The sequence below is a fragment of the Tenebrio molitor genome, chromosome 5 (genome assembly GCF_963966145.1).
Source record: "Tenebrio molitor chromosome 5, icTenMoli1.1, whole genome shotgun sequence".
NCBI lineage: Eukaryota > Metazoa > Arthropoda > Insecta > Coleoptera > Tenebrionidae > Tenebrio > Tenebrio molitor.
This window is the reverse complement of record NC_091050.1, coordinates 12,635,611-12,647,986: the sequence shown is the minus strand read 5'-3', so window position 1 is coordinate 12,647,986 and position 12,376 is coordinate 12,635,611. Positions and strand designations below refer to the sequence as shown.

The window sequence follows — 12,376 nt, the reverse complement described above, 5'->3', positions numbered from 1 at the left end:
CCGAAGGTCTGTGCTGGAAAAAATGAGGTTTTCGTTTGTTAGTTTGCCTTTTTGTGAATATCTACACGGCGTAATCGTAATTCCCCTCGTTGGAGGGATCTTAATTGCCAGGTCATTGAACTAAATAGTCTTGGGGTGTTTTCCACCCCAACCCTCGTGTGTGGTAGGCATAGCAATTCGCGCAGATATCATCTGGGTTACGTCACATATCGGCGCACCCTCGTCTACGCGTCGCGACGTCAGTTCGACATCGGCGCAGTCGACTCAGTCCGCATAGTGTCCTAAATCATTAATTGTTATTGTCAAATAAATCCATGAAAATGACCAGTGTGCGACCAAGTAAAAATATGCGAAGGGAATTCAGAATCAAACGGTACGTACGACCCCCGCCGCCTCCAACCTCGATTTTGGATTTTTTCCAAATTTAACATCCGCACACTTTTCGTTATCGCTCCTGTAATCGATATAATTCGCGTTTTTATCGGTGGCAGGTTGTCGTTACGCAAATTTAAACCGATATCGGAACGGTGTTTGTCGGCGATTTATTTTTGCCAGGTTTCGGGGGAAGGTCTGGTCGAGTGTCACAGATGAGGGGAGGTGTGGACGTTTGGCAGGTTTTGATTTTATTTTTTTTTTGATGAGTGGGTGTCGAGTGGTGAATTTTGAGTGGGTTTGTGGGGTTAAAGGCGCTTCTTGCGAGGGCAAGGCTTCGTCTTCGTCGCTGTGTTTTCATGTTATCGATTCGGCGTGACTCATGTAGTTGCCAAGGGGTAAAAATTATATTGCTTAAACAAAATCCTGATTATTATCAGGGGATGGTATTTGGTTAGGGTAAACAGTGGCTGGCATGGAAGCAAGTGTAAAAAATTGCAAAATATGTTGGTAAGTGCAATATCTCCAATAAGTTCCCGCTGTTCACCTGTTACTAGTTTTCAATATCGTTCTTTTCCAAGTGCATTTCTTGTACTCTTTTTCCCATCATTTCCCACTATTTTCTGCATCTTTCTTTCGATTTCAGGTTGTCTCCAAATTAAACAAATGTTACGTTGCTCGGGTAACCTGTGAGAAAAGAGGCATCCGATACACGACTTCTGGTTCTTCTGGTCCATGATTCAACAATTTTTTGACAGTAATATTAACAATTAATTATTCCTCACAAGTCATTTTTCAAATTTTTGTTTATTTCGTCAAAAATCCACTTATTTGCATTTTTGCTTCTTATTCTTGTTCTATCGCATATTTTTTTAAATGCCTACGAATTCCTCTGTAATTTGGGTATAAAGACTTCCTGAAAGATCTTACATGGTGTAAATTGTTTATTTGTTTTTTCTGTTCGAAAATCAATTCTGTTGACTCAAGGTTACTCTTCATAATTTAAAGTTTTCTTTTCGTTGTAGTTTTGTATTTATTCCGAATTGTTCAATCTTGGTCATCACGATCTTCTGACAGATGTTGAAATCTTGATCTTGGTCTTAATGATGGCACAAAGTGAATAAAAATGAACAAGTGTGTTTCAGATGCACTTCAAGGCTTCCGCCTAGGTTTATTACATTTTCAAATTTTCAAGTCCAGCAATTCTGCTGTTTTCCTTAAGTTTAAAGGAGGTAATTAAAAATAAGGATCTGTATTTAATTCCGAAAAGGTTTCGATGGTTGCACCTAAAGGCTCTCACTTGAGTTCATTCTTATTTTCAATTATTATACGGAAAATGTTTTTTAAACTTTTTTTATAGATAATTTCTTCCATAATCTACGAGTAATACAAAAAATTCTATCCAATCTAATTATTGTTGTTTTTAATTCAGTTCAGTTTTTTGAGATGTGTACCAAGTCTTTTGACATTCTCAAAAGGTTTTAATTTTTCTTTTAATACTTGAACAGGTGAAAAAGTACCAATTATTTTTTAAATCCCAAGAGCTTCTACCTGCAATTATTTTATTTTCATTTTTAATTTGTAATAAAATAACTGTATCACCCTGGCCTTTTTAAATTTAAAATGTTTGCTTTTTTTAACAGATTCCTTTATTGTTTTGGTCTAAAAAAATATTCATTTTTTTCTTGAACAACCTATAGAAAAATGTAGATTTTTTCCTTCAGGTTTGCTTCAAGACTGATTTTTCGAATTATGTTTTTTGTTATTTTGTTGTTGTTTAGTTTAAATTATATCAAAACGTTCCTTCGGCAAATGTCTAATTATGTTGTAATCTTAGAAAAAAAACTGTTTTGCGTTATCATTAAAGAAGTAGGTAGTTATTTTTCAATCAATATTATGCGTCTAAATTGGATTTTTTTTCACTTGTGGAACAAAGCAGTTTGTTCCGTACCTCACCCCTAGAAAGTGAGTCAGTATCCATCCATAGTACCAGTGGGTGAAGGTTTCTCTTTCGCTCATCGTTTTTCGCTCACTGGTTTTCATTCACTCGTAAATTTTTTCCAATTCTTTCTGATGACGTAATTTTGATTTTTTCAATATTTAGTACCTCGCGACACTTGGCAGTGCTTCATTATCACTTTTTATGAATTTATTTTTGTCGTAATATTTGATTTTGCAAAGAATTATGCAAAATTATGTATCCAGCACTTTTTATACGTGAATTACAACACTCGCTACACTCGGGTGTGTAAACTTCCCACTTAAAAAAAGGAATTCATTACAGAATAATTATTTCGTGTCTACATCTGAACGAAATAAGTTCTGCCACTTCATCTCAAATATGTATTTTGGCGCTTTGCACTTTGTCAGTAAACGTTTTCCTTATCGAGGCTATCTTTTGCAGGCTGGCGAGCGCGCCCCCGGCTTGGGACGGCCCCGCCGCATAGCAAACGGAGCGTTCCGCATCCGAAATGGAGACGGAACCGTACACCATCCCCCTGCGGCACGGATGCGAGGACCTGTGGACGTGGGACCGGCACCACCGGAGCCCCGAGGTGCGCCTGTACGGCAACAACTTCCGGATAGCGCACTTCCACCCGAACTGGAGCAGCGGCACGGCGGGCGTGCGCGGCACCCGCGTCCTCAACAACGGCCGCTTCTTCTGGGAGCTGCACCTGTCGCGCCGCATCTTCGGCACGAGCATGATGTTCGGCGTGGGCACCCAGAGCGCCCGCCTCCACGCCGACTCCTTCACCAACCTCCTCGGCGAGGACAAGAACGGCTGGGGCCTCTCCCACAAGGGGCTGCTCTGGCACGGCGGCCGCTGGACCCACTACACCAAGCCCTTCAAGGAGAACGTCCCCACCAAGATCGGCATCCTCTTCGACGGGATCAACGGCACGCTCAGCTACTACAAGGACGAGAAGTACCTGGGGGTCGCCTTCAGGGGCCTCAATGAGATCAAAGACCCGCTTTTTCCCATCGTCTGTTCCACTGCCGCCAAGACTGAGATGTGCTTAGGCAAGATGAGGCGCGATTTCGTCAACCTGCAAGACCGCTGCCGGGCCGTCATCGTTAAGAGAGTTAGGACGAAGCACGACCTCGAGAAGCTCTTCATACCGAAGAAAATCAGAGGTTATTTAGCCGAAGTGGTCGCCGAGAGTGGCCTAACCTATAAACAATTCAACCGTAAAAATATTCTGAATCGTATTGGAAACATATAGTCATTCCCGCAACGCGCGCATGTATATTAAGCAGTACTGACAAAACATTTTTGGTCCTTCGCGCCGGATAACACGTTTTGTGGTACACCTGTAGATATGTCTCTGAACCCGTGGATTTATTCCATGTGCCATAAGAAAAGGTGTAAATATTCCATGTACATGGGGCGAACATGCCAGTGGTGATTGTTACCTAGATCTAGTCCTAGAACTTAAGATATTTTATCCGATGGAAAAAGTTCTTTTTTCGACAATTTAAAATAATCAACATTTTTATACTCATGACACGAATTTTTTAATTAATTAGGCTAAAACCGTTGACATTAGTATTTATGAGACAATTTGTGATTTTCTAGTCTTGTTTATTGATTTTTGTTGTTGTGTTTTTTCGTGTGTTGACTTTGTTGTCTGTCCTTCAGTTACAAATTTGCACAACAAAAAATGTGTACATTTTGGCCAGTTTGTGCAATAGAACTGTAAATAAATAAAATTATCATAAAATTATTATTTTATTAGAAGCGTAAGTTATACTAATTTAAACAAAAAAATTGGTGTTTAGGGCAATTGAATACATTATTTTTTAAAGTTGAGCGTTTTATTTTACAAAAAAACAAACACACAACAATGTATTAGAAAAAATAACTTAGGGATTCGCGTTGGTCTCCTTGGCGTTCTGTAGCGCCTGGGTGATGTACAACTTGGCCAAAGATTGCGAGCACAGTTGAGAAATTGCCTGACTATAAGTATTAATCTGTCCAGCAATGATCATTGGATTTAACCTAGGAGGCACAGGATGTGGCCTGAACAATTTGCTAATATCCTCCTCTGGCAGTGGAGGCTCATCCTTTGCAGCCCTTGACGCATTTTCTTGGGCCCTCTTCTGCAAATATCTATGCTTATCCTGCTGTTGTCGACTGACCAACTGTTGATATCTATTAAATTTGATGGCTTCTTGATTCAGCTCATCAACTCTATCCATGAGACACCTCAGCTGACCTTCTAATACTGAAGCTGTACCCAGATCTAAGAACTTGGACCCTTCTTCCTCAGGAACCAACTCAGCCAATTCTGACATCATAATATTTGTCAAAGCAGAGTTCTTGATGATAAATGGGACCTCAGTGAATAGATTTTCATAACCTACTTTCAATTTCAATAAAGCTTCAGGAGTAAACTCTCCTTCTTTGTACATCTCAATTGCCTGAGGAGTCAACCTGTAGGCTTTCAAAGTCAAAAAGCCTCTTGATGACTTTTGGGTGTCATATATGACTACCACTGACTCTTCAATCGATGTCTGATAGTGAAATTGAGACTCTAATAGCGGAAGACTTAAGAAATTGCCAACATCGGCGCTCTGGTACCACCCGACGTGGAAATGATCGACGTTGACGCGGCGAAGTCGTCGCATCATCGCCAACTGATACTCATCTTCGTCCATAGTTTCATCATTTTGTTTAGGGAATGGAAAGCAGTTGGTAATTTCTAAACGATTTTCTACTACTAGACCCAAAAGGGCCCCCTGAGCGATGTCCATGTTTGTTGTCGATTCTTCATGGCAGTGCTTGACGATTTTCATGACGGCCTGAAAAGAGGTTATGTCACCTTATGTTACAATGTTACGCCACCACCGAGACAATTAATAACAACAGAAATTTGTACTTGAGACACAATACTGTTGTTTGATGTACTTACCAGGCCATCGGCTTGCACGTATGCGATAGTCGAGTCATTTTCCGGAACACGCCTTGAGGTTCCTGCACGAGACGCCATTTTCACAACTGTCACAAATTCGAACGTCACAATTGTCAAAAACACGTACCAACTGCTACCAACAAGACAAGAAATTCACCAACGAGAGAATTGAATCGTTAGATAAAGCTTAAATTGGCTTAAATTGTGTTTATCTGAACAAAAGTGCAAATATCAAAGCGAATTGTCGTGATCTGAGTAAATATAGATGTTTTTGCGCAGTTGAAAAGAATTATTTTATCACTTTGGGGATCTAGTGAGCTTGTCAAAATTCCCCAATTCACTGACCTGTCATTGGAAAATTATCAGCTGACGACAAGCATTAGAAAGCAAAATAAATGGCTCGGCTCAAGCAGTTATCGTGTTTTTGGTATTTATTAGCATTTGCGGGACTTTGTTTTTTAGAATCTCACAACAGTGTGACAGCTGAAGATGTCCTTCCATCGAAACTAAGCCAAAACGTTGGGGCCCCAACTTTAAAATTTTTGTATTGGTAAGTATCAAATCACTAATCAATTTAAACTGATGATCGACGTTTGCAGTTATTCGTGCGGCTACCGCAAGACTTTTGACCAATATGTGACAATAATCCAACAAAAATATCCATTTATCGTCATAGACGGCCAAAATTATGACCCCCCAGGCTTCAACATGTATTTAGCTAGATTAATTGTAAGTAGCTCAAGTTGAGTCAACAAACATGACTTGTCACTTCCAGGGTATTGTTAAAATGGTTGTGATTGTGTGCATCTTGGGGGCCATCAACATTTTTGAGTACATCAACCAGCCACAACCTTCTTGGTGGATTTGGTGCACAGAGAACAAGCTGTATGCTTGCATGATGCTGTTCTTTGTCTGCAACATCATTGAAGGTCAACTGATCCAGTCAGGGGCTTTTGAGATCTCACTCAATGATGTTCCGGTGTGGTCCAAGCTAGAAACAGGTAGGATACCACAGCCAGCTGAACTGTTTCAAATTATTGAAAACCATATGCAATTCACAGATAGTAAAATTGAATTGAATAATGGATTTGCAAAATAAGTTTTTTTTTTTCTTTTTTTTACTGTTAACTTTTTTATTACCAGTTATTCAATTTCATAAATTGGATGTATTTTGTTAATGAAATTTATCTTTCATATTGTTTGTCTGAAAAAATTCTTGTGCTGCATATTAGGTTTGTGATCCTCACAGTCTCCATCACCAATTTTCAATTGTATTTGTATGTATGCGTTATACATAGTAATAGATTTGTAATAAGTAAAAGTTGTACATACCGTAATTAGCGTTTTATTTAAACCAAATCCAACACCTTCAAAGTTTATGATTTGATTGACATTTATGACGACGTTTTCAAATCAAGCGTGCGAGTTTTCAAAAAACTTGTACCAACCGTGACAAAAAAAGTTACCATAGAAAAGAATTTAAAAAACTGAAATGTATTAAGATTATTTATTTGATTGTTACGGTACAAAATTATTCTGGCAGTGTTTAATGATAAGGCACACATACATTATGAATCACATATTCTGTCATAAGCCTTAAAACTAAGTAGAAATTAGCACCTTTGATGTATAAAATGTCGCAACAAATTTAAACCAATTACTTTACGTCTAGAAGCTTGGCAGCATCGTCGATTATAAAAATAGAGCTCTATACATATTATTTTGATTAAAGTAATCGTTTAAATTACAAATCTAATCTCTTACAGGTAAAATAAAAAAGTAGACTAATAGGAGCTGTGGTTGAACACAAAGTAATCCTTTAGAAGGACTTGTTAACAGCGAGCATAACTATTATTTATACACATTAATTTATACACATAATTACAAAAGAAGTTAAGTAATAACTGTTATGGCACGTCAGATCACGTGGTATTGGGTTGCACTAAGTGATTTTGAGGTCTGCGTTGTCGCACCCTTTGCCTGTAGCGCCTCCTACGATTGTCCTCCAGATTCCTGTAGCGCAAGTTCCCTTGTGGGTTCCTGGGAGGATAGTACTGACCCGGATAGTAGGGAGGTCTGTTGATTTCGCTTGGTGGTGTCGGCTGCTGGTACGACCTCGGCGTGTACCTCCTTCTGATGCAGACCGAGCATCTGCTGATTCTCGACGTCAAGAAGCCTGCTTTCAAGGTTTCAGATCGGGGTTTTTGGAACATGGCGTAGTCCTCGATCGTCGCTAGCCAATAGGAAAGCGCGGTGGTGAAGTAATTGCAACGGCCGTGACCGTGACACTCGATGAAGGGCTTGGGACGGAACTCTTCCAGACACGAACCCGGGGATGAGAGGGACTGACCGGCGCCCTCCGCTCCTGCATCCACGTGCTAAAAAGACAAACGTGGTTCAAAAAATCAACGCTTAAGGTCGCGAGAGTACCATGATGAAGCTGTAGCCGACCCAGAGCTCGTCCCAACCGCTGGGGCACTGAGGAATGGAGGTGGACTGGCTGTGCACGGCGATGAGTCTTGTCGGGGCCTCGCAGACCGAACATCTAAACGGAATTTAAGAGGAAGTGTTTTGATGGGGTTGGGACTTACCTGGATATGTAGCGTCCCACTTCTGGTGCAGGGATGGGGGTCATCATCGCCGGCATCGGTTCCGTAGTAGACAACCAATAGCTGTAGCCGTTGCTTTGGGCGTAGTCGCAAACGTCGTTCAAATTGCAGAACAAGAACGGCATCGTGTTGAACTTCCGCAGACAACTTGCCGGGGTGCCCAAATCCTGTCCCAGAGCTTTGTCGTTGGCCATGATGTGTAAGAGCGAGAATCCGTCCCATAGCTTGACCGTGTCCTTGGGACACACGGGGATGAGTTCCGACTGCGAGTGTCTGGTGAAGAAGAACCCTCTGCTTTTGGGTGCTGGCGGAGCCGGTGCCGGCTCTCCTCTGAATCCTGGAGCTCCTCTGGGACCCTGAACACCGGAAAGACCTCGCAGACCCGGCATTCCTTCCATGCCTTTCGGTCCCGCGAATCCGGGAAGACCGGCACTTCCCGCATCGCCGGCCATGCCTTTGCGTCCAGGCAGTCCGGGCAGTCCTGGTCGGCCTTGGACGCCGACCAGTCCGGGTAATCCGTCAAAACCTGGCAATCCGGCGTCTCCTAGACGCCCAACGGCGGCGTCGCTCGCCCAGTCGCCTCTGTCACCTTTCGGTCCTTTAATCCCGGGGTAGCCGTCGAGTCCTTCGGGACCTTCGTCGCCGGGGAAACCTCGCAGACCCTTGGCGCCGTTCGCGCCCGGCAAACCGCTCAAGCCGCTGTCTCCGCGTTCTCCTTTGGTCCCGTTGTAACCTGCAGGTCCCTGGAACCCGGGCTCGCCGCGTTCGCCTTTGAAGCTGTAGGAGGCGGCGCCGGGCTCTCCCGTCATTCCTTTGAATCCTCGGACGCCGGGGAGGCCGGGCATGCCGGGTCGTCCTTCGAAACCTGGAGATCCAGGCAGACCGGGGAATCCGACGTCGCCGGGTTCTCCCTTGATGCCGCCTATGCTAATCCCGGGAATGCCGGAGATTCCAGGGGGGCCGTCGTCGCCGTAGTCGCCGGGAGCGCCCTTTTGTCCCGGTCGTCCTGCTCGGCCGGCCTGTCCGGGGAAGCCGGCTCGTCCTGGTTCCCCTGGTTCGGGGTTTTGTCCTGGCAAGCCGGGACTACCGGCCTCTCCTGTAGCACCGAATTCGCCTTTCAGGCCCGGGTATCCCTGCTCTCCTCTGAACCCTGGTGCTCCCGCATCGCCTGGAGGACCTTTGAGTCCTGGGGCACCGTAGTACCCGATGTCACCTTGTATTCCTTTGATACCCGGGGAGCCGTAGTAACCTGCTTCTCCGTAGTCACCTTTTTCGGCCTCTCCGTAAGTGGCGTCTCCTGGTGGGCCTCTGTTGCCTTTCGGGCCGGAACTTCCAGGCGGTCCTGCCAATCCGGGGAAACCCACGTCTCCCGGCATTCCAGGTCTGCCCATGCGGCCTGGCTCCCCTTCCATTCCCCGTTGCCCTTTCGGACCATCAAAACCTGGCCGTCCCTCGTCTCCTCTCTCTCCCTTGGTGCCGTTCGAGCCGTGCCAACCTGGGCTTCCGGCGTCACCTTGAACGCCTTGGTCGCCTCGCTCGCCCCTTACTCCGTCAAATCCATCATCTCCCCGTTCTCCTTTCAAGCCAATTCCTCCGTCTCTCCCCGGGAAACCTGGTTCTCCATCGTCTCCTCGGAACCCGAGAGGGCCAAATATGTCCTGGCCGTGATCGCCTCGCATTCCTGGTGCGCCCGGCAGACCTGGTTCCCCATCCAATCCAGGTTCTCCCAACCGACCGGATACTCCGATTTCTCCCTTGGGACCGCTGATGGCGCTGTTACCCTTCATTCCTTTAACTCCCGGGAAACCGTTGTCCCCTCTTGGACCTGGTAATCCTGGGACGCCCCCCTCACCCGGGAACCCTTGGGGACCTACGTCACCCCGAAATCCTTTGGGACCTCGTGGTCCGAGAAGACCCTGTGGACCGGGAGGACCACGTAGACCTGGAAAGCCCATGTCGCCTCGTTCTCCTATCATTCCTTGAAGTCCGGGTAAACCAGCTCTGCCATTGTGTCCTGGAAAACCGTAGGGTCCTTCATCTCCAGGTTGACCCCTTGGACCCCATAAACCGGGTGCGCCCTTCATCCCGGGATTTCCGTTTGTTCCAGGAAGTCCAGGAGCTCCTTTGATTCCAATATCTCCGAATCTGCCCGGCAGTCCAGGAAGACCTGGATTTCCAGATCTGCCTGGAAAACCCGGACGACTAACGCCTTCTATTCCTTTAGCACCAGCTTGACCCGGGAATCCGGAAAATCCGGGCGCTCCTTTCGGTCCTCGTATTCCTTTCCCTCCTGGTATTCCGGGTAGTCCTGGGTAACCGTCGGGACCAAAATCACCAGGTTCGCCTTTAATGCCTGGACCTCCTTGCAATCCGATTTCTCCGTTCAAGATTCGTCGTCCTGGTTCACCTCGAGCACCTTTAGCTCCGGGACTTGCCGGAATTCCTGCTATGCCCGGTAATCCAGGCATACCGGGACGGCCGCGCGGTCCTTGATCACCAGGAATTCCGGGATATCCCTTCACGCCGTCAGGGCCCTGCAAACTAGTTCCTGCGGGGCCTGGATATCCATCTAACCCCGGCCAACCCCATTCGCCTTTTTGTCCCTTGAAACCCTTGATACCGTCAAAACCTGGAAATCAAATATTTGTCAACACTACCAACACTCGTCACTTCTTACCTGGTGCCCCTGGTACTCCTTTCTTTCCTTTGTTACCTTTGGTGTTAGCTATCAATCCCACAAATTCACCGGAGAGTCCCTTTCGACCAGGTTCTCCTGTTCTACCCTTGATACCACTGAAAAAATCGAAATTACAAAATCATCCCGACTGGGAAAGGTCTCAAGCCTACGGGTAACCAGTCAGTCCCGGCTCTCCCCTCATATATTGTTTCGGTATTGGCGCGGGCTCTCCTTTTTGTCCCAAATAACCATCGTTACCCGGCAAACCATCTCTTCCTTGCCGTCCAGGATTACCATTAGGCCCTCTTTCCCCTTTCGGGCCATTAAATCCTGGCACACCTTGTAGACCTTTAGGTCCAATATTTCCATCCGGTCCCATCAACCCAGGAAAGCCGATAGGACCTTGATCTCCAATTTCCGGTTTCAGTAAAGATTCACTGGGATAGATTATTCTTCCCTTGAGACCCTTTAGACCGGGCGCCCCTTGAATCCCCGGAGTTCCAGGTGTTCCATCTAAACCTTGTTCTCCCTCTTGTCCTTCTTTCCCTGGTGGTCCTGGTGGTCCTCGTGGTCCTGTCAGACCTGGATATCCGATGGTACCGGGTCGACCGTTTCGCGCTGCATCACCTCGTTCTCCTTTTTGTCCAGGGAATCCTAACGAAACATAAACAATAACTAAATAATGAACGAGGTAGACAATCAAAAATTACCTGGTCTGCACACTCCACAATCGTCGCCTCTTTTACCCTTCAAACCTGGAAATCCGTCAAATCCTGGTATTCCCGCGTCTCCTATTATACCCGGGCGTCCTCGCGGTCCCGGATCTCCTGGGGGACCTCTGATAGACACTCCGATCCCGGGATAACCTTTCAATCCTGCATCACCGGTGGATCCGCGTTCTCCTCGACTTCCCTTCTCTCCTGGTCTTCCAGGGTATCCGAAAATACCAGGCGGTCCGAACACGTCTTCTCCTTGGAAGCCTTTTTCGCCCATGACCCCCATAGGTCCAGGCAAACCCGGTGGGCCAGTATTTCCCGGATTGCCGGGCAATCCATCCGAACCGCGTTCTCCTTTTATCGAAGTACCTTTCAGTCCTGACAGACCGGGCAAACCCGGAGGTCCTGGATTACCGGGTGGACCGATCGGACCAGCTTGACCAGGACGACCCGGAATCCCGCTCATCCCGCGGTCTCCCACCGGACCCGGGGGACCTTGTATTCCGGTAGGTCCTTCAACGATTCTGTCCAAAAACGGATCGTATATTCCGGGCAGTCCTGGTCGACCTTGCAATCCGGGAATTCCACGATTTCCATCTTCTCCCAGTTGGCCTTTATCCCCGTCGAAACCCGCCGAACCTTCGTAACCTGGCGCTCCTTTGTCACCCTTTTCCCCTGGGGCTCCCTCAGGACCCAGACGACCCTGCTTCCCACGCGGACCGTCCTCTCCTTCTTCTCCTTTGTAGCCCCGTTCACCTTTCCGTCCAGGCCTTCCCTAAAGCGAAGGTCAGACTTTGTCATTCTCGTTGGGAAAAACTCACCGGGAAGCCTCTTTCTCCAGGGTATCCTTTAGGTCCCCGTCCGCCTTGATTACCAGGCATTCCTCGCGGTCCAGGCGGTCCCTGCAAGTCGTACCTGGGGGGCGCCGGGTCCTGTCCAGGCGGGTCTGGATTCTCTCCGGGTTCCCCTTTATCTCCCAGATCGCCCTGATCACCGGGAAGACCAGACAGACCTCGAGTCGAATCACCTGTGTCTCCCAGAGGACCCCAAACACCTTGCTCCCCCACGATTCCCTGTACATCTCACTGT

At 46.5% G+C, this 12,376-nt stretch overlaps 4 protein-coding genes across 5 annotated transcripts in view; 2 read left to right on the top strand and 2 right to left on the bottom strand.

The window, feature by feature from the left end:
• Positions 1-230: 230 nt before the first annotated feature.
• Positions 231-3,955, top strand: SP555 (SPRY domain-containing SOCS box protein SP555). 2 transcript variants are annotated; one of them, XM_069047752.1, is made up of 3 exons: positions 231-373; positions 1,019-1,129; positions 2,777-3,955. In XM_069047752.1, the coding sequence occupies exon 3, from the start codon at positions 2,844-2,846 to the stop codon at positions 3,594-3,596; it is 753 nt and encodes a 250-aa protein (XP_068903853.1). In that variant the 5' UTR covers positions 231-373; positions 1,019-1,129; positions 2,777-2,843; the 3' UTR covers positions 3,597-3,955. The 2 variants fall into 2 exon arrangements, with proteins under 2 accessions (XP_068903853.1, XP_068903852.1); XM_069047751.1 differs by lacking the exon at positions 1,019-1,129.
• Positions 3,956-4,083: 128 nt separating this feature from the next.
• Positions 4,084-5,414, bottom strand: eIF3h (eukaryotic translation initiation factor 3 subunit h). The gene is made up of 2 exons (XM_069047750.1): positions 5,286-5,414; positions 4,084-5,175 (listed from the first exon to the last, which is right to left on the bottom strand). Exons 1-2 carry the CDS (start codon positions 5,361-5,363, stop codon positions 4,237-4,239), a joined length of 1,017 nt encoding a protein of 338 aa, XP_068903851.1. The 5' UTR covers positions 5,364-5,414; the 3' UTR covers positions 4,084-4,236.
• Positions 5,415-5,676: 262 nt separating this feature from the next.
• SelT (selenoprotein T) lies at positions 5,677-6,622 on the top strand. The gene is made up of 3 exons (XM_069047755.1): positions 5,677-5,835; positions 5,885-6,014; positions 6,061-6,622. Exons 1-3 carry the CDS (start codon positions 5,681-5,683, stop codon positions 6,382-6,384), a joined length of 609 nt encoding a protein of 202 aa, XP_068903856.1. The 5' UTR covers positions 5,677-5,680; the 3' UTR covers positions 6,385-6,622.
• Positions 6,623-6,778: 156 nt separating this feature from the next.
• Positions 6,779-12,376, bottom strand: part of vkg (viking) — a 31,538-nt gene continuing 25,940 nt past the window's right edge. The window contains exons 5-11 of the mRNA XM_069047746.1: positions 12,109-12,360; positions 11,282-12,062; positions 10,742-11,225; positions 10,572-10,687; positions 7,877-10,523; positions 7,716-7,830; positions 6,779-7,663 (exon numbers count right to left, since the gene is read on the bottom strand). Of these exons, the coding sequence (XP_068903847.1) occupies positions 7,208-7,663; positions 7,716-7,830; positions 7,877-10,523; positions 10,572-10,687; positions 10,742-11,225; positions 11,282-12,062; positions 12,109-12,360 (4,851 nt within the window). The 3' untranslated portion in view covers positions 6,779-7,207. The remainder of the gene's footprint in view (positions 7,664-7,715; positions 7,831-7,876; positions 10,524-10,571; positions 10,688-10,741; positions 11,226-11,281; positions 12,063-12,108; positions 12,361-12,376) is intronic.

Excerpts from the sequence above, each read along its gene's own strand:
- eIF3h (XM_069047750.1), bottom strand. The coding sequence starts at position 5,363 with ATGGCGTCTCGTGCAGGAACCTCAAGGCGTGTTCCGGAAAATGACTCG. Across the intron at positions 5,176-5,285 it reads ACGTGCAAGCCGATGGCCTG|GCCGTCATGAAAATCGTCAA; the intron begins GTAAGTACATCA and ends ACCTCTTTTCAG.
- SP555 (XM_069047751.1), top strand. The coding sequence starts at position 2,844 with ATGGAGACGGAACCGTACACCATCCCCCTGCGGCACGGATGCGAGGAC.
- SelT (XM_069047755.1), top strand. The coding sequence starts at position 5,681 with ATGGCTCGGCTCAAGCAGTTATCGTGTTTTTGGTATTTATTAGCATTT. Across the intron at positions 5,836-5,884 it reads ACTTTAAAATTTTTGTATTG|TTATTCGTGCGGCTACCGCA; the intron begins GTAAGTATCAAA and ends CGACGTTTGCAG. Across the intron at positions 6,015-6,060 it reads TGTATTTAGCTAGATTAATT|GGTATTGTTAAAATGGTTGT; the intron begins GTAAGTAGCTCA and ends TGTCACTTCCAG.